At 39.5% G+C, this 22,328-nt stretch overlaps 1 protein-coding gene across 2 annotated transcripts in view; it reads left to right on the top strand.

Annotated features, from left to right (window-relative positions):
* The first annotated feature begins 1,511 nt into the window (after positions 1 to 1,511).
* The window catches only part of ssh2a (slingshot protein phosphatase 2a), a 33,305-nt gene continuing 12,488 nt past the window's right edge, over positions 1,512 to 22,328 (top strand). Inside the window, exons 1-2 of one of the 2 annotated variants that reach the window (XM_058634130.1) lie at positions 1,512 to 1,700; positions 5,475 to 5,518. In XM_058634130.1, coding sequence (XP_058490113.1) covers positions 1,638 to 1,700; positions 5,475 to 5,518 — 107 coding nt within the window. In that variant the 5' untranslated portion in view covers positions 1,512 to 1,637. Of the gene's footprint in view, positions 1,701 to 5,474; positions 5,519 to 15,085; positions 15,598 to 22,328 lie in introns of those variants that run through there. The other variant, XM_058634129.1, reaches the window with a different exon arrangement.

Genomic DNA, 22,328 nt, shown 5'->3' with positions numbered 1-22,328 from the left:
CAATGACCCAGATAATGGAATGAGTGAGTCCTTGTAGAGACCTCAGCTTCACACCCATGCATCTCCGCCTTGCTCTGTGTCCCCAACACCCACTCCATCCCTGCACGTCCACTCTTACACTGTAATGACTTAAAAATGATTGTAGTGGTTTTATTGGACAGTGGGGAAAAAACAAAGTAGCAGTATTTGATGTCTTCTGTGATTTGACACCTCGCATCAATTCAGATATATCGACGGGTCCGTCAAGGTGCAACGTATCTTTCATCTCCTCCATGACCCTCTATATGTTCATACACACACACACACACACCCACACACACCTCCCCCTGCTTTCACACCACGAGCCCCACCACCACCTCTCCTCTCCCAGGAGACATGGGTAAGTGGAAAAAATGGAAGCCAGTGAGATGTGAGGTCAGGTGTTCTACCGCTGCACATCCTGTGTAGAAACACAGAGGAACACCGGGATGCATTATTCATGCTGCTTTATGTCACCTACCTAATATCAAGGCACACACACACACACACACACACACACGTCTTGCATTCTTTTTGTGGAAACATAGACATAATGCAACTAAATACCTAACCCTGACCTAAACCTAATTCTAACCCTAACACCAGGTCTTAATCCTCAAAACGCAAGGGAGGGAGAGAGAGAGAGAGAGAGAGAGAGAGAGAGAGGGAGATAATATATCGATCCGTATAATTTTTCAGTTTATTTGATTTAATTGATGACTGGCAGTGATATTTTGGATGAATGGGGTGGATGTCAGTCCTTTTGACAGCTGGTAACCACAGCGCATGCGCAACAACAACGGGGCACGGCGTGCTCCTTGGTGTTACTACAGTTGTACTTAGAAATGACGGGGCACGGAAGCCTATCAAAATAAAAGGATAGAGCGATTACATCCAATACACTTTTTAATAATGCAATACTTTTTTTTAACCTTTCGAAAACTACACAGTGAAGCCTTATCAATCAAAAATATTCCTAGTTTTTTATTTTGGTCAATTTCTTTTAAACAGCAGTAAATACGACTAGTATACTATATTACTACTAATAATACATTTATATATGAAGCATTTAAGGATTCTCAAAGATGATGTGAAGTTGAAAAAACATCATATAAAAAACCAACAGCAATATTTAAAAAAAAAATAAAAAATACTGTATATTGATGATGCTCGTAGACAAACGCTCTACACAGTTTGAGTTACACAAAACAGTTTACATGTGTACATACTGGACTAAAAACACAAACAGCAGTTGTGTTCTTGCAGTTGCTTTGTTTTGTTGATTCAATCTGTATTGATGCTACTAAACTACAACTACGTTTAGACTTTCAGCTAAAATAAGCTTTTTGGTAGGAGTATAAGAACATTTTTGACAATCACAGAAAACGAACAGTGCCTAAATACTTATTTTATTTTGAAAAGTGAATTCACCGGATCCACGCGATGATTCAGTGTAACTTGACACTAGCAGGGAAACCGAGCAGCAGTGACCACAGTGAAAGCCTTGGAGCTCAGTGGATGTTTCACTGTAGCTCCTGTATGAACATAATGTCTGTCGACCCGGCGCGTTACTCTCCGAGGTGACGGAGGTCAGAGCAGCAGCAGCAGCAGCCGCCGGGATGGCCCTGGTCACCGTCCAGCGGTCACCGACACCGAGCACCACCTCCAGCCCCTGCGTGTCTGTAAGTGGTTTGACGTCCTCGCCTCTGTCTCGGTCAGACTTTCAGAAACGTTAGCCCAGTTTTACCCGGTCATGGTTCACATGGGAGGCTAACCTGGCTGCTAACAACACACTGCACCATGACACTGATTAACTAACTTCTCCTGGTCCCGCAGGTAAAACACTGACTGGTCCTGGACCAAGTTATTTAGCTTTGTTTAAAGTTAACGAGCCAAGAAAACTAACCAAAACTTAGCTCTGCAGTGTTAGCAGTGGACAGGCTAACACTTCCTTCATTTCAGAGCATCAACAAACTATAACATATTATAATAATGAGAGGCAAAACCAGTTCTGTTTATGTTATGATGTGTTATCTGTTGTGTTATTGTATTTTGTTCATGTTTTGAGGTTATGTTATGTTTATTGTAGGGCTTCAACTATAACGATTATTTTCTTTGTCGATTCATCTGTCGATTATCGAGTACTTGTTTGGTGCATAAGAAAACAAATGATAACAACCTGCAGATGATAATGTTCTCAAATGTCTTGTTTCGTCCACAAACCAAAATGATTCAGTTTGAATGATTTTCTTTTTCATATGGAGTAAAAAATTTAAGATGGAGTAAATTTTACTCCATCTTTTTCATATGGAGTAAAATTATTATATTTTTATATATATAATAATAAAATATTCACATTTAAGAAGCTGAAAAATCAGAAAGATTGTTTTAATAATTGAAAAAAGCATGATACGTTGAATAGTTTGGTGTTGTTATAACATGTAACTATGTTGTATTGTGATGTCCCGTTATGTTGCTTGTTATGTTGTGTTGTGTGATATTATGGGTTATGTTGCATTATTTGTCATGTTGTTATCCTATGTTGTGTTATGTTGCTTCCGTTTTTACTTTTTGTTGTGTTATGTGTTTTTTTTATATCATGTCAGTATTATGTTATTTCATGTTATGTTGTGTTACACTACACTGGTCAGTATAGAGACAGTGAAGGCTGTGGTGGAGCAGCCTGGAAAGCAGGTTAGTGTGACAGTCCTGTCAGACCCTGTTGGGACAGTCCTCTTATCCCCTCTGACACTTTGAGGCTTCCCATGTCTGCTGTCAAACTCCTGACACAGACTCATACTGGGCTGATGGTGGTGGTGTGGCTTCTATAGATAAGACCTATGCTGTACTAATGATGCCTTCACCCGTGGCTGGATGTCAAGAAACACGTCTTATAGCTGGAGATTGTGACCTCTTGTCAACATGACACAGTGCAGTGTTCATGTTCAGCCACAAGCGGCTCAAATCTGTCCTCGCTGTTTTGGAGTGACTGACTGTTTTCCAGACATCATGGCCACGGTTGACGGAGAATCACGAGACAGCCATGCAAATTATGATGAATGGATTAGGAAAATCCCCAGCAGAGGCATGGTTGACAAACATCAACATCATATACTGGCTGGGACTGTTTGCTGAATTTTACTAGGTGGGGGTATTATAGCAAGTCCTTAAGAGAATAAAATGTTATAGGTAGTGACAACATTACAGAGCCACCATGCTTCTTGATGGCAGTATAATTCAGGGCTTTCATTTGACTGTGGCTTTTGATGAAATTTAAAGGGAATTTCATTACAGTTATATCCAGTCTAGGTCGGATCAAACAAACGGTGCAAAAAAAGTCAAAATTTAATTGACCTTTGAGGCAGTGAAATTATCCAATTTGGAGGTTACCAGCTGCTTGTCACAAGACCTATTTTTGATGGGGAGCAGCCATGTGAGCTCTCTTGTGAGATGTCTTTTGCTGAGAGTGGGGACAGAGTGCAGTAACAACCTGGGAAAGAGACGGAAGAGCTGAGCTGGAAAAAACTGGGAATGAGCTCTTGAATGAAAAACATGCAGCTTGAATGTCGCTGCTATTTTAATGTATCTGTGATCGGATCTTCCCTGTATGCTGCTCTGAAATAGCTTTTCCAGCACTTGTAAATACAGCTCATTGATTAATAAGGTTCGCTTTACTTGCCTTCAACAGAGTGGAGAACAGACACCCTTCAGTGGTTGTGCACAGTAATCTGCCTAGCAGCACATTGCATCCCCTGTTCTCATTGGCTTTAAGACCACTCCCTACACATCCATGCAGTGACATGGTAACCATGGAGATCAGCCTGTACATTATACCCAAACCATGAGCAGCCTTATTATGGTATTTTGTCTTTTGTCATACATTGGAAAGTATATACAGCACGTCATATCAGTGGTGTGTGTGTGAGAGTGCTTTGCAGAGGTGTAATAGTATACTAGTATCTCACTTGTCTTAGAAATCTGCTGAGCTCGGCAGATCTGTGGTGTGCAGGGAGCATATGAGGCTGAGCATGGATTCCATTTCTTCTGTGTCACCATAGTCTTGACTGCAGGCTGTTGGGCGGCTGATGATGATGATGATGATGAGGCACAGATCATCTTTCAATACCTAATCACTCATGTAGATGCACCTACCTCCTCCTCCTTCTCAGTCCTGTGCTCCTCCTGACCCACTGCATTCAGCTCTCTGCCTAATCTTCCTCCTCCATCATCATCTTGCATCAGTGCTAATCAGCACCAGCCATTAATCGTTATTGTTTATCATAGTGAGCCATATGGCTGGGCAACATATCAATATTATATCAAAACTGTGAAAGATATTGCGTTTTAGATTTTAGATGTCGTAATAGGTGATGACCTAATACATCAACATAAAATTATAAAAGAGAACTCATTTAACAACTCTCGTAGTGCTGAGCAATATGGCCAAAAACCTTATCGTGATTAAAAACCGATCAATATTGATTATTATTATGAAAAAAAAGTCAAACATTTGCAAAAAGCAAAACATTTAATAGCAATTATGTGTTGTGTCGCACAGATTGCACATTATTAACCCTTATTGCCATATTTATATTGATATTGAAGAAAATTATGTTGCATTATATATTGACCAGCCCTATTTCTATGCCTGAATATTTGTGTAACAGCAGAATTTGACAATTTCATTGTTTATGTTAATGTCCTTGAACAATCTAAAAGCCAAAGAAATGCAGATTTTCTTTAGAATATCTCAGTATCTAGTATTTGTGTGCAGTCACTGTCCTGTCAGAAGCACAGACCTGTAATGAGAAAACTTTCTCTCAGCTCAGACAAAAAGCCTGTGTCCTGCTTAAGACAGTATATCGGGACGTAGCCTAAAAATATCGAGATATTATTATGAATCCATGCATATCTTTGTGGGTCCTTTACATACTGTGAAATGTCTCTGCGGTTTGGCTTGTGTCTGTGTGTGTATTTGCCAGGATTGACGGATTGATGCCAAATAAAAAGTTCCCAGAGTTTTGTGAGGGATTAGTGAAACAGGCAGGGATTAAAATGGTCAGTGTGGTGAACTGCGCTGGTTGCAGTGGTGGGGGAGGAGGATGATTGCATTTTGGAACGACAGAGTGGGGAGGGCATGGACACAGTCTGTTTCAGCCTTGGTCCCTGCCCTTAGCCTCCGTTAAAATACCACACTGACCCTGCCTTCTGACTCAAGTCCCAGATGAAAGTCTGCCAGCAAACGTGGCACTCTTTAATGCAAGGTTAATTGAGTCTGACTCAGCATGTGAAGCAAATGGCTCTGGTCAGTGTGTTCTGCATGAGTAGCAGCTAGTTATAGCAGCTCCGACAGTGAATTTCACCAGTATAGTGAATTTGTGGGGATCAATAAAGTCTAATCTAATCTAATCTAATTGAACATTAAAATGATTATTTTTATCTTATTCCCTCTTTAGGAGTCGGGCAGTGGTGAGGATGACCGGCGCTCTCAGCCAAGGAGGTGAGACCACACTGAATGTCCAGTCTGTTTTTATGCACACTCCTGTTCAGTAGCGTCTATAGAAACTGTAAGTCATGATTTAGGCCACTAGGGGGAGTCTCTACATCACATTTCTCCAGTTTACTCAAATATTGTGTACATTTACAGTCTGATTTAGCTGTTACATTCATTGTATACATACAAGAATAACACTCCATTTGATATGCAAAAAGTAAATGTATGCATCAAAATGGAAAACAAAAATCACATATAATAATAAAAACAAAACTTTTGCTTGAAGGTATTCTGTCAATTGTGCTCCACCCCGTTTTCCTCATCACTTCAGCTGAGTATTTTGCATTTAAGGTTCTGTTGTACACTGTTTACAACAAAAAGTGTACATTCACCTTTTCCTTGTTGCATACTTTTCTTCTGTGTATTCTGCAAAACAAACATAGAGAAAACACAACATGTTAACACATACTATGTTCCACAATATTTAGTTTTCCCCCTTTTCTTTTTATGTACGTTTTTGTGCATTTTAAAGCTCTGCTAATTTACAAAAGCCAAAGACTGTGTCACACTGTGTGTGAAAAGAGGGAACAGTGTGATGTATGTTAAATATTGAAGCACGTAGACATCTTTTTTTTAAATAATAATTATACTATAGTAATATAATTCTTTTTATATATAAATATAATTATTTTTAATTATTTAAAATGTAGGCTCTAAATTCACATTGTAATTGCAGTACAAGTACACAAGTACACTTACTGAAGTAAGGGATCTGAACACTTATTCCTACAGCACCTGAGACTTTGTTTAGTAAAGACTAATTCACACAGTGCATTTTGAGGACTGTGCCAAAACAACCTAGCGACAGGGAATATTTTTCTAAACACTTTTTTACTGGGGTAAACTCTCACGTCACAGCTGGGATTGATTTTCATGGCTCTTCCTCATTGTTGTGGTTGACTGATGTGCGTGTCTCTACTTTCATAAAAGATGCAGACGTCACCATTTGTTACTGTACTTTTGTTTAGATGACTCAAGTGGCTTTGTCATTGTGCTGAGCTGGATTCTGGGCCACGGCCCTGGAAGGAATTTGAACACATGGGCTTGTGTGTGTGTACGTGTGTGCACGTGCGTGCACGTGCATGCTTATGCTTGTTCTTGTGTGTGTTTGTCTTGATGTTTTGTTTCATGAAAAACAAGGTCCTCAATATGGCGAAGGTTTTGCACACAGTCTGCATCACTTCAAATTTAATTAAATGTTATCCACACTACAGTCTCTCTGTGGAGACATTAGCAAACAATCATTAAATAGTGAGTGGAACACCAAATCCTGAACAGACTTTCCATCTGTAATGAACTTTGTAAGGGGCATTTGTAAACTATTCTATGATTTGAAGTGCTATTTAATACATCACATATTTAAGTTAACACTTGTAATTACTGTTTAAACTGTTTAATATAGCAGGTAATGAGATGCTGCAACACAACTTGAATGATGCACTCTTTCTGTGTTCACCTGAGCCTCAGACAGTTTGATGTTTTCACCTGTGAGTCTATTGCAGATTGAAGGACTGGTCTGAGTGAAATGCTGTGAAATCTCCTCCTGTCAGGAGGCTGTAGATATCAGATACAGGGTATCAAGTAGTTTTTGTAGTACTAAGAAGCACTGCTGAGGTTTTCTCTTGTGCTGCTGTTCCACCAACATTTCCAGGAACTTTTATTACCAGGAACGTATTAACCTGGGGGAAAGAATTCCCAGTAATCAATCGGTTGTTTCCTATAGCTGACTCAAAGTCTTGCTGAACCTCCTCCTCAGAAGAGTCTGGACCCTCCACTTGTCGTACATCTTTTTCTTTTGCTCCATATTTTTTAAATGACCGATGGCAAAATGAATAAGTTCTACTATCTTTGTCTTCTTTTAAAGGTATTTTGAAAGGTGTGTTACAGTCGCACTGGCTTAAACAGCTGCAAAATGTGATCCACCAATCTGTGTTCTTCAGCACACAGCCCCGCCCCTCTAGAGTTCCTGGTAATCTGAAAAATCCCTTGTCACAAGTAGGTACTTCTTTCGGTGGAAGGTTGGGGTCGAGGGAAAGTTTTTCCCCGGGGAAATTTCGCTTGAAACTTGCCGAGGTTTTTCAAAATCCCTGGTAAAAGAAAAGTTCCTGTGGTGGAAATGTGTTATGTGTGTGCATGTGTTACTTTCTTTTTCCTTCCTTCCACTTTCTTGAATGCATGTCTTGGACCCAGTCGCAGAACATGGGCCCAGTGAGAACTTGCCAGCAATTGCATCTGAAAAAAAGTTGTCTCCCACTGGTCCACAGTCTTTATGAGAATCAAAGTCTCCAGTCCTGAGCTCATTCACACAGCAGAGGTTTCATCTGCTCACTGTCAGGCCCTTCAGTTAAGTGTTCTGCAAGCTGCACACATGCATGACATTGGCTAGATATTATTAGCTGTTCCTAGTAGCTTGTTGACATGATTGCATTTGTTTTTCATGGTCAAAGGGAAAAGTCTGTTTGGTTTAGCGATGAGCTGACTCGAACACACAGTGTGTTCTTTCTACCACTTGGGGTCTGTCAGTCAAAACAATAACAAAAGGCCTAGTTTGAATGGAATGGAGCATGGAATTGTAGGAATTTTCAATGTAGAGCTTCGATGGCGGAACACTCACCAAGCTGCAGGGAATAATTGTGATCCTGTAGTGTCAAATACACACTATATAACGCAAATACGAAAGACGACACACTTTCTGACATGTTTTACCAAATATTTTCTTCCTCACTTTGCTGTTTCAGATGGAATTTGTCCTGGAATTTGTGGTACTTTTTGTCATTTGTGACACTATGTGTCATATCGTAGACAGTGTAATATACAGGAGAGTCATAGGAGAATAAATGTGTGTTTGTAAATTGTACATGTTGCCTGTTGTGGTGCTCTGTAAAACCTCCATGGTTGTTGGTGTCGGAACAGAAAACCTATATGAACCATCCAATAATAATAATAATAGTAGTGTATGACTGCAGCTGTTTCAGGAAGAGCAAACTGCTGCATGTTGAGTGTGTATCGCACATGAAACCAGGAACTTTCTCAGTGTCAAAACATATTAAATCAGTGAAACGTGGTGACATCACTCCTGCAAGCCGTAAACACACCCCGATAATTCCGAGAAGGACATGTGGTCCCTATTATGTGTTAGGTAACACAACATAGCAGCAGCAGCTGCACTACATGTACTATATGCACACACTCATACATGTAGAGTTTATTCTCCATCTGTCTGACATCATTTTAGTCCTGTACGACCATTTGGCTCAGTTACCTGAGCATTGGCACAGACTCACACACTCCCTTTGACATGCAGGTTGAAGCAACGGGCCTCGCTGAGTGACCTCTAACAGTATTACATAAGAGCTGAGGTTCATTTAATTGTGCAGTCCCCACCCTACATATGGATTCAAGTAGCAGTATGAAGCAATCTAATCGTATATTTCCGTTCTTGTGATTTCCTGCTCTTCTACTTCTTTGTTTGTTTTGCTTTTAGTTATTAAGTGGACTGTTCACTGACTCTCTCTGTCAATGTCTCTTTCACACAGATGCACACAAGCAGCTGTATGTTGTGGCTTTATCATGCCAATTAAGTGTGATGTTACTGCAGTACAACTCCGCTTTTAGGTGACATGATACATCTGTCAATGATCACATAGTCACAAGATTGAAGCACATGTTTTTAATGTTTCACTTTTTGTTGAAATCATCTGGTAATAAACCTTTCAGATTATTTTGGTGTGGTTGCCAATGTATGACTCAACTCAAGATTAATTTGACCATGGTTCCTATATAATAATAAATAATTAAAATTGTTTGGTTTGTAGACTTGAAATAAGCCTAATATAGTCCTGCCGTTGGGAAATTAACATTGTCACAGCAGTAAAGACGGTAAAGATAAAGATGATAAATAATAAACATGTATTTCCAAGAAAGTACAATATAGAAACATATTATAAAATAAGACTATAAAAAGTAAAAAACAAAAAAAAAGAATGTAAGAATATATTATAATAGTATATTGCACATTGGATGAGTAGTCTACTGAGAGCAGTGCTTGTTGTACAGTCTAACAGGGAGGAACAATTTGCGATAACGCTCCTTCAGACATTTAGGATGTTTCCTCTATCCCACCACCTCCACTGGGTCAAGGGGACATTCAAGGACAGAGCTGGCTTTAGCTGAGATGCTATTGCCCCAGCAGACCACTCCAAGTTCTCCCTGAACTTCAAAAGACCTTAGTCTCAACAGGTAGAGTCTGCTCTGACCCTTCCTGTAAAGTGCAGCAACATAATCAAACCAGTCCAGTTTATTGTTTATGTGAACACCCATGTACTTACAAGATGTTACCATCTCAATGTCCATTTCCTGGATGTTCACCGGTGTTGGATGAGAGTGTTGTCGTCTCCTGCGGAAATATGTACTCAATATGTAATTGAGTCAGCCATTTTACGCTGCCATGTTTCTACGGCAGCCTGAATGGACAAACAAGTCAGAGCGATCTCGTTTTGAAGTGGAAGCTTACCATGCAGACAAAGGAGAACCTCATCCTTTCTGGTATGTGAAGGCCACCATAGTTCCCTGATGTACTTTGGCAAGGGAGAAGTGAGTGGAGGAGTTTTCTGTTTAGTACAATCTGCAGTCTCACCACTATTGTTCCACACTAGACCTTTAAGTAAACATTTAAAAATGGCAACAATTTGTCAAATCATTTGGTTGACCGATTTATTAGTCTACCTCTATGGTTGATGGCCTGAAATTGCAAAGATCAGGCAGAATATTTTATATTGTTCAACAGAAACACAAAGAAGAACCATGCATAGATTGAACAATAGGAGAAATGAGGTTAAAATGTAGGCCATGGTTTGCTGGATCCCTGTGTTTATGCTGTAAAACAGCATTAGTATTGTTAAAGCTCACCTCTAATGCTCCACCTCAAAGGTCAGGTGACAGTCCCTGGTTTTAACTCTCTCTTGATTGAGAGTATATTGGATATAGGAGAAAATACTGATGGCTTTGGCCTGAATCAGTGTATTGTTCCCCACTGTAGTCAAACTACGCAGTGGAGGAGAAAATTCCATGTGAACAAAGAAGAGCGGTGGTTAGTTTTCTCTCCCTGACCTTATTTTCCATTCTCTTCCTACTGTACAGTATTTCTTTTAATATGACACAATACAGGTAATAGTATTGTTTGAAAGAAGAGTAATATGAGTAGATTTTCTTTATTCTATTGGCATTAGAAAATATATATGGGTAACAAGATGCTTTATAGACAATAGGAAATATTATTTTAAGCGTTGCTTATTAACAGGAATCTGATATCTTCTGAGTGTAGACCAGTCAAAATTCTCACACCCTTTTTAAGAAGCACTGTTTTAATATGAACATATATACACAGATGAACAACTTAATCACGAGCAGTTTAGAACTTAATAGGTTCTGCAATTATAACAAGAAGTGAAAGCTGAGGGCAAAATAACTGAGCACTGACTCTTCATGTGGAGACAGGTTTCTTCAGAGTGCTTTCTGTTCTAGATTTCATGGGTGTGGCTGCATAAGATGCATTTAATAATGATATTTAATAGTTTTTCAAAGAAAGGGTTTATTTACTTTTTATGGTTTATTTATTTTACACAATGAAGAAAATGTATATCAACATCTGCTGTGATATTAGTAGGCTATGACAAATTTATTTCACAGAGACTAAATGAACTCTGCAGTTGGATGCAGGGAAAAATGTATTTATATGGGTATCAGTAATCGGCCCAAGCACCGTTCTTAGCCGTTCATCTCAATTTCGTAAGCCCGGTGACATTTGATTCTGCTAAAGTCAGGGCTCTGGCCGAAAAAATGTAAGCACATTCATCTGTCCCTCAATCCTGCTTTGTTGACTGAGATCTTATGGTTATTGTCCTGTTGGGAGGAAAGATTCAGGTCCAGTGTGGAGTCCTTTCTTATTCAAGCGCTGCAGTAACCTTTGTACTGTCTTCACACAGGAACTCCATTAGCCTTTTGGGGATTTTTCTGATACAAGTCCTCCCTCACTGAGCAGCCTGGCAGGGCAGTCTGTTTAAGGAAGATTCCTGGTTGTCCGACACCACAGTGACTTTTGGAACTAAATGTTTGAGGCTTTTCCCAGATCAATACCTAAAACCCTCTCTCTGAGCTCAGTTTTTCCTGACATCATGGCTTATATTTTTTCTCTGATTTATACTGTGAGTTATGAGTCTTATATTCATAGATGTGTGCATTTCCAAAAAAGGTCTAATCCCTTTTCTATTGGCGGGCTTAAGTCAAGATATTTCAGTGTTTCCTTTTATTAAATTTACAAACATTCCTAAAATTCAGATTTTGCTGTGTTTTAGTAAATTCAGAGAAACTGATCAGTGGCAAAAAATATTTGAATTGTCTCAATTTAAGGCTGTGGAAAAGGTGAAGTGGTTTGAATATGTTCTAGATTCACTGATTTCCACAGAATCCTATCAAAATTGTATTATAAAAACCTGATCATCTCGAGGAAAATAATTCCTTTAGGATCTCACTTAGTGAGCAAATTTACAACTAGTGCTTGTGACCCACATTATGTGTTTAGTTACTGTGTACAGACATCCACTCCTAACCGATTTATCTTTTTCTTATCTGGCTGTTGAGGGACGTCCATGTTTTTCCAGGGTCTCCTGTCGCAGCTCAGTAGGCTGAGAAGTTGGCAAACATTTGAACTAAAGGCGTTGTAGTCCAGGCTGTTCTTTGCTTAGTTTACAGTCTTACTTACACTAGAGTTAGAGGCAAGGTGTTTTTACCTACTGTTACAGCATATGACCTAGTTTGTTTTGGTACATGGTACATGCAGGTTACATGTGAATGATATATTAAAATAATATAAATATTACAGTTGTTGTGATTACAGATCTAAAATGTTACCTCCTTTGGCCATTATACATCACACACTCAGCTGACTTCTCAACCCAGAGGGGTAGAGGTTGTGTTACTCAATACTTCACACATTTTGAGCTTATACCTTAGGCAAGGTATGACAGAATTTTTTTTTGGTTTTGACATTTTATACCGCAGTTTATCTTCAAACAGGTTATCAGCCCATGCCTTTTTCTCATAGTCATCCCGGACTATGCCTGGAAAACCTAGCCATTCACGATAAGTAGGTTTTCAGCTGACCTAATTGTTGGAACACATAATGTTCCTGAACCTAGACCTGGTTAACTGAAGCTACCCCAGATCATAAAACTGATCCCACAGGCCGGTACGGTAGGCAATAAGCAAAATATAAGAGAATGTGACTGTGGCTGAGCAGTGTATCCTTCTTATAGGTGTATAAATAATGGTTTGGTTGTAACATAATGTGACTCCCACCCTCACACAAACATACACACACTTTTAAATACACACACACACATTGCTGACCCGGGTGTTTCTGCCCATTCCCATGAAGTAACAGACAGAGGAGGACATGGTGTTGTGCCCCGTGCTTGGCCTAACACCACAACAGACTCTCACGTTACCAACATCGTGGAAAAAAATATGACTAAATTCTGGTAAATTTGACTACACTAAACAGAACCACATGAGCAGAGCAGTGTGTCTGTTGACTTTGTAGTTGCAGCCGTTGGCAGAGCTCGCCGGCTTGTGATCTGCCATGTGATGCAGGAGCTACCATTAGGAAGGTGAGAGGAAGTTAGGTGTAGTGTGACCGTTGGAGACGATGTGTGTTAGTGTTTCGTATGTGATGTAACCAGCTTAGCTTTGAGCAAAACACATGTGGAGTCTAGTGTCGAAAACAGATGCACCATCACCTGCTCCACAGTGACCTTCTGACATGTTACAGCATAAATTATTGTCTCGGAGAATCACATTTTATTCATGAAACACACATTTTTTGACATTCATTTAATAGTGTTCAGAAGTTCAAATTGTTACATCCCAATAGAGATGGATAGATGACAGATGGATAGATTGGTAAACAGTTTTTGATAGGAAAAAAAGGATTATAGCATAATAATAGGAAAATAGGAGAATTTAAGATAAATAGCCTATTCAGCATTTATATTATTGTATATGCCAAGTAAAACTCAACTAAAACACTATTATACCACAGTATGTTGGGGTAATTTGGAAACTAACCTTTACAAAGTGTGTGGGTCTGCAGGTTGAATGGACTAGCAATGCACAGAGAAGTTTGCAGTTTGTGAATATGCTAAATATTTGTTTAACATTTAACAGTGTCCTGTTTCTCAGCCAAACCTCCCTGTTGATAACAGCCCTTACATAAACGGTGTCCTAAAGCTTTGCTGCACTGCACAGAGCTCATTTAACTACAGATGTTTTACTTAAAAACAAGAAGCTGGTGTGAAATATGATAGGAGAGGGAGTGTGTGTGTGTGTTTACGAATGTTTTCAAATTGTTGTTAGGTTACAAAGGGCTTTGCATGTTGGCAGGCCGGCATAATATAAAATGTTTAATAGGACATAAAATGAGCCAAAACATTATGTCCATATTACAGCATGGAGTTTGTTGATACTTGATACCTACATGCTAGCTCAATGTCAAGGGTAATTTCCCCCCCAGACTTTCCCAACAAGACAGGCTCCACTACTATATCACCACTTCACCTAGATGCTTCAGGCCTGCAGCTGCAGCAGTGGTGCAGTCTGAACACTCTCGGCCTGGTTCTCATTTCATCTGCGCTCCTTATGTAACTCCACCACAAGGTCTGTGTGCTGTGAGAAAAAGTGGAGAGGAGACAAGTGAGCTGACTGCCAGACCAAATGCCCATGTGGGTTTAATTGTCTCCATTACATTGGCTTATTGAGCACATTCCTTATTGACCTTGCTGAACCAGGCTGCTCAACCAGCTGCTGGGCAGCAGTTTATTCTAACAGTATTAAGAAATTATCAGGATGACTAAAATGTATTATCCTGACCTACAGTGTTGTACACACTGTAAATGTGGATTAGCAATAGTATATTGCTAAATAATATTGCTAAATTATTTCTATTTATATGTTTGTATTTATATTGTATTTAGATAGACACCAACTGTATTGTATTAGATTTGTAAAAAAGAAAGGAGAGAGTTTCCATTCAGAGTATGTGCACAGGCATTTGGACTGCTGCTTTTTTAAATCATTTTAATATTCAAAATTCAAAAGAAACTTATTATGATGCCACACATTTGCCACATAATATTGTATATCAATAACCACAAGTATGCAGCTTTATAACCAAACTGTTCTATCAAGTAGTTTAGTTAAAAGCTCTTCCTGTTAACAGATAGAAAGAATAAATGGTGGAATCTGTTTGCTGGTGCAAAACCTTTCACTCTGCACAGTTGTCAGACTTTGCACACCAGCTGTTGCTCTTCAACCAGAGTCCATGCAGGAGTACTGGGACTCATACGTTCGGTCCATCCTCCTCCTCCTCCCTGTTGTCCTCATTGGCTCCCTGCGTTTCCCCAAACACGTGGCTCCAGCTCCTCCCTGCCATGACTTTTCCTGTGAGAGTTTGACCCAAGTCATATGTCCCACGCTGTACACGGAGAGGGACCGCGCACTGGTGAATCTATGCGAAATAGTGTTATGAAAACGTTACGGTAACTTCTTTAAAATGGGACACGCCCTGGCTGTATTATTGGGACACCTCGGGCAGCCACTCGCAGGAACACATTGTGTTAAGATTTATTTATGCGTCATGCTGCTCAATTTAATGCAATAGTGTGGGTTTGGAAACATTTCCTTCTTGCGGTGTCTGTTTCATCACCTGTACGCTGTGTTGAAACAATTCAAACGTGAGGATATCCGGAGCATATGACTGCGGGAGACCAGTGAAAGTTTTTCTGTCTGGGACCAAGTACACCTGACAACCCTCCGCTCCGCTCTGCGCTCCAAACCGCCGACATGACGCTCGGAGCAGTGTCCGGCTCTGACAGCTCGTCGGCGGTCAGCTTTTGTTCCTGCTGTGGGGCCAAGATGGTGCCCTACTTCAGCGACGACGCGCTCGTGACAAAAAATGAAATCAACCAGCTGTAAGTTTAAACTAACAAAGTTAACTTTGAGACATGGTGTAGTCTGAAATGTTTTACTCCAGTCAGTCACTGGTCACACATGAAACATTACTCTGAAACTAAACTGCTTTGTTGTGGATTGTCGCACTGTTAACCCTCACATTTAAATATACAGCAGATTAATTGCCTCATGTTTGTAGTTAGTTGGTAGAAGCAATAATATATATCTACTTGAGTAATCTCATGGTTTGTGTAGGTTACACTATTGTCCATACTGTGGGAGGAAATTGTTTTCAGCTCCACATGAAAAACAAAATCAAACTTGAAAGTATGGAGTTCAATTACATGTAGTTGAATTTAGTTTATTAATTTAGTAATTTAATTTGGCCACTTTATTGCAGTACAAAAGACCTTGTTGACATTTATGTGGGAGACAGAAACACAAAATGTGAGTAGTGGATGAATGGAGAAAAACATTAAGATTTCACGAATGACCAAAATACAGTCCTGGTGACCATTTTTTTTTATGTGCCACAGTGGGGAGCTGCATCTTTTCATCATAACCTATTATGGTCTTATTAAATTCATTATTTTTCACTAAAAAAACATGTCTTATCTGTGATGTTTCTGACCACTGTAAGTGCAAACAGAAGTCTATGCTCTTAAGAATCTAAAACAATTAAATTATGACCTTTATCTTTTTAAATTGTGAGTGCAATAGATGAGACATATTATGATTTTGCTCACTGTAGTAACCATGCAAGACCTTTTCTCCATACACTTGACTTCTTATGTCTTGTTTTGTAACAACATCATTTCCAGCTGTATTTCCTGGTGACGTAGCAGGCTCTTACTCATGCTGCCGCTCCTTTTTGACCTTACTAAGACATAAAGGCTCCACGTGTGATTCATCCTACATGTTGTACAGGTCCAGACACACTCACTAGGAAAGCTGCATTGCTACTAATTTGCCCAGACAGATACTGTATATATATCACCTGAGTGATTCATAGTGTATTTGTTAGATTGCTATTGTTTTGGTGTTTCTGCTCCTCTCTTTTGGTTTTGTTTTTGAGTCTTGTTTGAACACATTAGAATTGTAGAGCAATGATAATGGTCCTTACTGAGGTGGAATTGAATTTTAATTCTTAAATAATCAGACAAAATATGTAAATAAGTGAAAAAAAACTAAATATGTTCAATGTCTTCATAAGTTATCGCATCAAGAGTGTGCAAGACATACATTCAAATAAAAAATATACCGACTTTTAGACAGGATTGGCAAAATGAGAAAATCTGAAACTTTTCTCATACCAGTTCTTAAAAACCTCCTTACTAGCTGACATTTTAGACATTTTATATAGCTGCAGTTAACATTGCAGATCTCTGTCTCAACAGAAGATAATCTTAGAGACACATAGATTAGCATATTATGCAGACTTAATGTCTGATAATTATGAAACCAAGTTGCTTTTAATATAATCCATTATCATGGTAAATCATGTGATGTGTGACTAGGCCACACGGCTTACATTAGACACGACTGTTTGTATTTTGTGACCAAAAAATTCAAAGCCTCTGCAGTTAAGCTGAGCCCTTTGCTCCTTAGGTCAGTAGTCTATGCTAAATATTACATGTGTTATGGGAAGCCCTGAGAAAAAATGTAGAGATCGTTTTAGCTCACTTATCTTGCTGTGATCTAATCTGTGAGCTACAGACATCAAGCCAGAGTGAAGCAAAGGCTTATTTTTGCTTGTGAGTTGCAATGAGATTTAGTTGACTTGTCCATACAGTGAAAACAAGTCTGCCTGTCAGGACAGATCAAAGGCTCGTCTGTCCCAGGTTTTCCAAATGGTCACATGGAGCGGCCTCAGATAAGCTCAGTAAATATGGGGGGGTGGGGGGGATGGAGGGACATCAATGCATAAATGACTGCAGCATTACAGTGTTTTCCACAACATTGTTAGATTTCCCTGAAGTATGTAATTGGTCGTTTACTACTGGAGAATTGGCCTCCTGTCTGGTTATTCACAGACGGACAGTCTGTCTGGTTTGCAACAAGATTGTGCTTTGAGCTTTTTGAGGAAACTGGTTTTGGTTGAAATTGACCCAATTTCGAAATGTATGTTTATTTTTACTTTTATTTTTCACAAGGAAGGTTTCTGGAAATATATTAATACACCACACTCACATAATGTCTTCTATGTTTCTTGTAAATATCAGCAGATGTGGGAATCCTCTGACTTCCTGGTTTGGTTGGCCAAAGTGCATAATGATTGTTTTCATCCCCACCCATTGTAATATCCAGGATTGATAGCGGTGCTTGTCACATCACATGATATTAGGGTCCTTTGATTTATTGCACCTTGTGTGTACATGTTGGCTTGTTCTATGTTTGTGTACATGTGTCGGTGTGCTTATAGTGTGAATGCCTGTAAGCGCCAGAATGTCAGCAGGACTCTGTAATGTTTAACCAGTGTTTGAGTGTGTAATTACAAGCCCCGGGGCAGTTGATAGAGTTAAGTATTGTCTGTGGCTATATGGCATCTAAAACACCATTGTTATCCTAGCAATTTTAGAAATACCGGTAAACCCCTCTCTTCCTCTTTAGTTAAGTGTTTTTGTTGCATAGGTGTTCTCGAAAAAGAAAACTGATAAGACTGAAACGTGCCATGCTTGTGTGCGGGAAATTCAGCAGGTCATCTGGGTTATAGACAGCTGGATGTAGGTCAGTTTTCATAATTGTGTGTCTGTTTCTGTTTGCGTGATATGCCTCTAAAATCAAATAACATGCATAACTTGATTAAATGCCATGGAATCTTACCAGCTGTACTTTGTGTACCCCACAGTGAAGCCTGTTAACAGCCATTTGATGGTGTTTGTAAGTGAATGCGTATCCTGAAAGTTCTGTTTTTTAAAGGACACTATTAAAGTTTAGGGATGGGCATTCGATAAAATTTTCTGAATCAATCGTCGGGAGAAATAACAATCGATTATTGATTAATTATTAATATTTATATATTAAATATCACTATTTATAGGCAACACAGGCTCGTCTCCCCCTGGCTCTGTAATGGCCACCCTACCGATCTCCACTAACCATGCAACATAACCTGCATTAGTTTTACGTAATCGACGAAAAATATACGCCATTGACGAAATTCTTAATGATCAATTAATCGATCGTCGATTAATTATGCCCATCCCTATTAAAGTTACAATTTTTTTGTGGTTATGGAACAAACCTGGTATTTGTGCCACTGTTACTACCTGAGTGACATTTGGCTTCATTTTGACTGGAGGGTTTGTTTAAACTGTAAGTTAAAATGTAATCTGAATCCTTCTCAGAATAGCACTGCATGCCTTGGACAGGTATGTTTAGTTCGCTGAGATGGCTGCTGTTTGCACCATCACAAGTGCTCTGGGTCACCAAGGAAACAGGACTAAGACCGCAATAGCGAATGGTGTGGCCTTCTCTTACACGCATATACAGAAGACAGTTGGTCTGGGCAGTATGTCAACTAGCATCTCTGCTGGTTGATGAAAGTCTATCTTTAGTATGACCTGGTATCCCTTTCTGTTATCTGGCCTGGCTCTCTTTGGCTCCTGCTGCTCTCATTTTATCCCTTCATGTGCCTCTGGCTTTGAAAACCACTAAACTTTTTGTGGAAATTAACTTTAACTGGACTCAAACGAGGACAGTGACACTGCATAAATTACTTTGCCCTCTTTACCCCTTTGCTGATCCATCTGTCACTGCCTTCTCTGCTTGTGACATTGGCTGATAGTCCACCTGGGAGCGCGCACACACAGACACACAGCAACCAAATCCCCACCTTTCCCAATGGGCTGCATATGCGTAGGGTGCAAACTCATAAGGCCTTTGCAGGCCCTGTCCTCTATAGAGCCAGGTCCTATATTTATCCCACTCTCCTCTTAGGAGTGACTAATATGGTCACGGGCAACTGGAATGGGGGGGGGTCACTCAGTTATCTGCCCACTGTGTGGAGTGGTCCTTACATAGTGATGATTGTGTCTGTGACTATTGCCCTAACAAGTGCCTTCTGCTTCACTTCAGGCTGTAGCCTGGGAGAACTGAATACCAAAAGATGACCCACTCCACTCTGTGCACTGACTGACTTTATCTCTCATCCTTCACTCTTCCACTCACTCACATACTCTGTGGAGACAAATTCACTTTTCCCCCTCTTTCCTTTCACCCTACCTCTTTATCAGTCCTATAGTCCGTATATAATTGCAGTTACTGTACTCTGATTGAACAGAGGCCTTTGGAGTTGTCATCAGACATTTTGGAAACATTTCTTGTCAGTACTAAAGCTTAACAAATAATAAATTACTTTTACATATTTGCAGCATTGTTTCATTGTCCTGCTGTGCATACATTTTAATTGCAGCAAACATTGTTGCTCAGTAGCACTTGGTTTGAAACTCTGAATATGTCAATAACAACACATTAACCTCACATACTGAAGAATTTGTGTTAAGGGACATTAAAAAAAAAACATGTTCTTCTGACCGTCTGCCAAACCTCTGCACGCAGTGCTGCACACAACTCTGACTTTTTATGCTGTTTTTAACTGAAGCAAAAATGTGTACAACTATGCCAAGATAAATTACACAATGACAGGAAGCCACAGTCCAGATAGTTAATGTGAGATATGCCATCACCTGCCCTCTTTGAACTTGAACTGTCACTAAAGCTTGGTTGTGCATGTTATGCTTGATTTCCCCATGCAGTAACATTAGCCAAATTGACCGCTGTTCTGAAAATCCACTGTATTAAGTTCAATGTAATGTATGGCAAAGTAGAGCACATTTACAGGCTGGAACAAAAAGTCATTGTGACATTACTTTATGACTTTAAAGTTTGCCTGTTTGCCCAACCCTGTCTAAAACCAGTCTCAGTAATCCAACTACACGCAGGCCTCTGTTAAACCTCTGCACTGAGCAGTTGCTGACATGACCAGTACATGTACAGTAAGGTGACCATTCTCTCTGAATACAGACTGTGAATAGCTTAAACTTTGAAAGGACTGCTGTATATTTAGAAATACTATTTGAGTCGTTCACAGTCCTTCACTCTTCCAGCTCTCAGGATTAGATTCCACCTTCTCAATGTCTCTCTACACAAGCGTGAGAGGTCATTTGTATGTGCATGAGTGTGAGTTTTATATTACAGAGGACATTGTACAGTAGCCTCACTATACATGGTCATTGCCAAGTACAGTCTGTGTGTATGTGAGGGATCATCAGGACATGATGCAGCAGGAATTGAGGAGAGTGACTATGAAAACTAGGGAAACAGTCAAAGTTGTGAGAAATGCAGAGAAGAGGAAGAGAGAGACAGAGTGAGAGAGGACTAAAAGGAAACAGCTGGGTCAAGGGTGGGTGAGTTATGGGAAATAAGCTCAGCAAAAGGCTGCAGTAATGTTGTTTTTTTCCTCTCTCATCTGTGTTGTCTGGGTCTCCCAATTCTGTACATCTGTGTCTGTCTCAGCAAAATCCAGGAAGGACTTTTTTTGGCTGTCTGAGAGGATGGAGAGATTAAATTACAGTGAAAAAGGTGATGTTTTTTTTAGTTTGCCATGAGTGTGAAACTGAAGAACTGTAGAACCTGATGAACTGTAGAGGTTCATTGAGTGTAGACCTGGAGCACACTGTGAAGGCATAGAGATTATCCAACACAGTGGTTTCTTATCTTAATAAACAGTTTGTGTAACTTCAACAGAAATGTGTGCCTTTGATGTCATCACCTTTTTTTTTGGTCTATCCCAGTGAGGTTTAGTGTGTCCTTTCCCTTTCCCGCCCTCATTCAAGTTTAGCAGAACAGGTCGATCAACTCCGCTGATTATTGTTACCTCTAGAAACACATTTGTTTCTTTAATACGTGTGTGTGTGTGTGTTGTGCCATCGGACAAACTGCAGTGAACTGTAACTTTCACTGAAATTTACTACATTTGAACTATAACAGCTAGGCATATTCAGGTCATATTGTAACTGTGTTATGAAAACACTGTCACAATCTAAAAATAAAAATCTATAAAAGTAACAAGAGGGTGTTTCTCTTGAAATTGACGTGGTAAGAGAGGGATAACGAAGCACTGCACTCAGCTCTACAGTGATGCAAAACAGAACAGATCTTTATTGTTGTTATGAGAGGTGTAAAAAATTGTATCATTATAAAACTGTGGTAAATGAGTTTATTACACAACACAACAGTTTCCGTTATTACGTAAACTGTGATTAGAAGAATGGTTGGGTGATAAAATCTAAATCTTACATCACAATATTTTTTATACAGTTTTATATCATCATTGGAAAAAAATGTATACTCCATTGAAAACATGATCTTTCCACTAAATTGGCAATAAATGAGGCACAATATATTCCTTGTTTTTTTTGTCAGGCAGCTGTGCAGAGCAGCTTCATCACACAAGGTGAACATACTGTATGTTACAATGATAATCAGTGTTGGGTCTGGTTCCATACACCAGCACTTCAGGGAAACTACGCACAGCTTGTTTTAACTGCATTGGGCTACAGTTCATTGTCCGATACAAAAACAGAAACACTGTGAATGGCTCGTTTTGATCTCTCTGGACCTGAACTCCACAGTCTTGATAAGTTCTCTGAGGTAAATGAAGCTGGAGCAGCTGCTGCTAAAGTTAGCCACCACATAAAGAACGACATTGTGTTAATTGTGTCAATTTTTATATAAGTGTTATGTATTA

The sequence above is a fragment of the Solea solea genome, chromosome 7 (genome assembly GCF_958295425.1).
Source record: "Solea solea chromosome 7, fSolSol10.1, whole genome shotgun sequence".
Classification (NCBI taxonomy): domain Eukaryota; kingdom Metazoa; phylum Chordata; class Actinopteri; order Pleuronectiformes; family Soleidae; genus Solea; species Solea solea.
The sequence above is the reverse complement of the archived record's forward strand: the minus strand, read 5'-3'. Positions and strand labels throughout refer to the sequence as shown.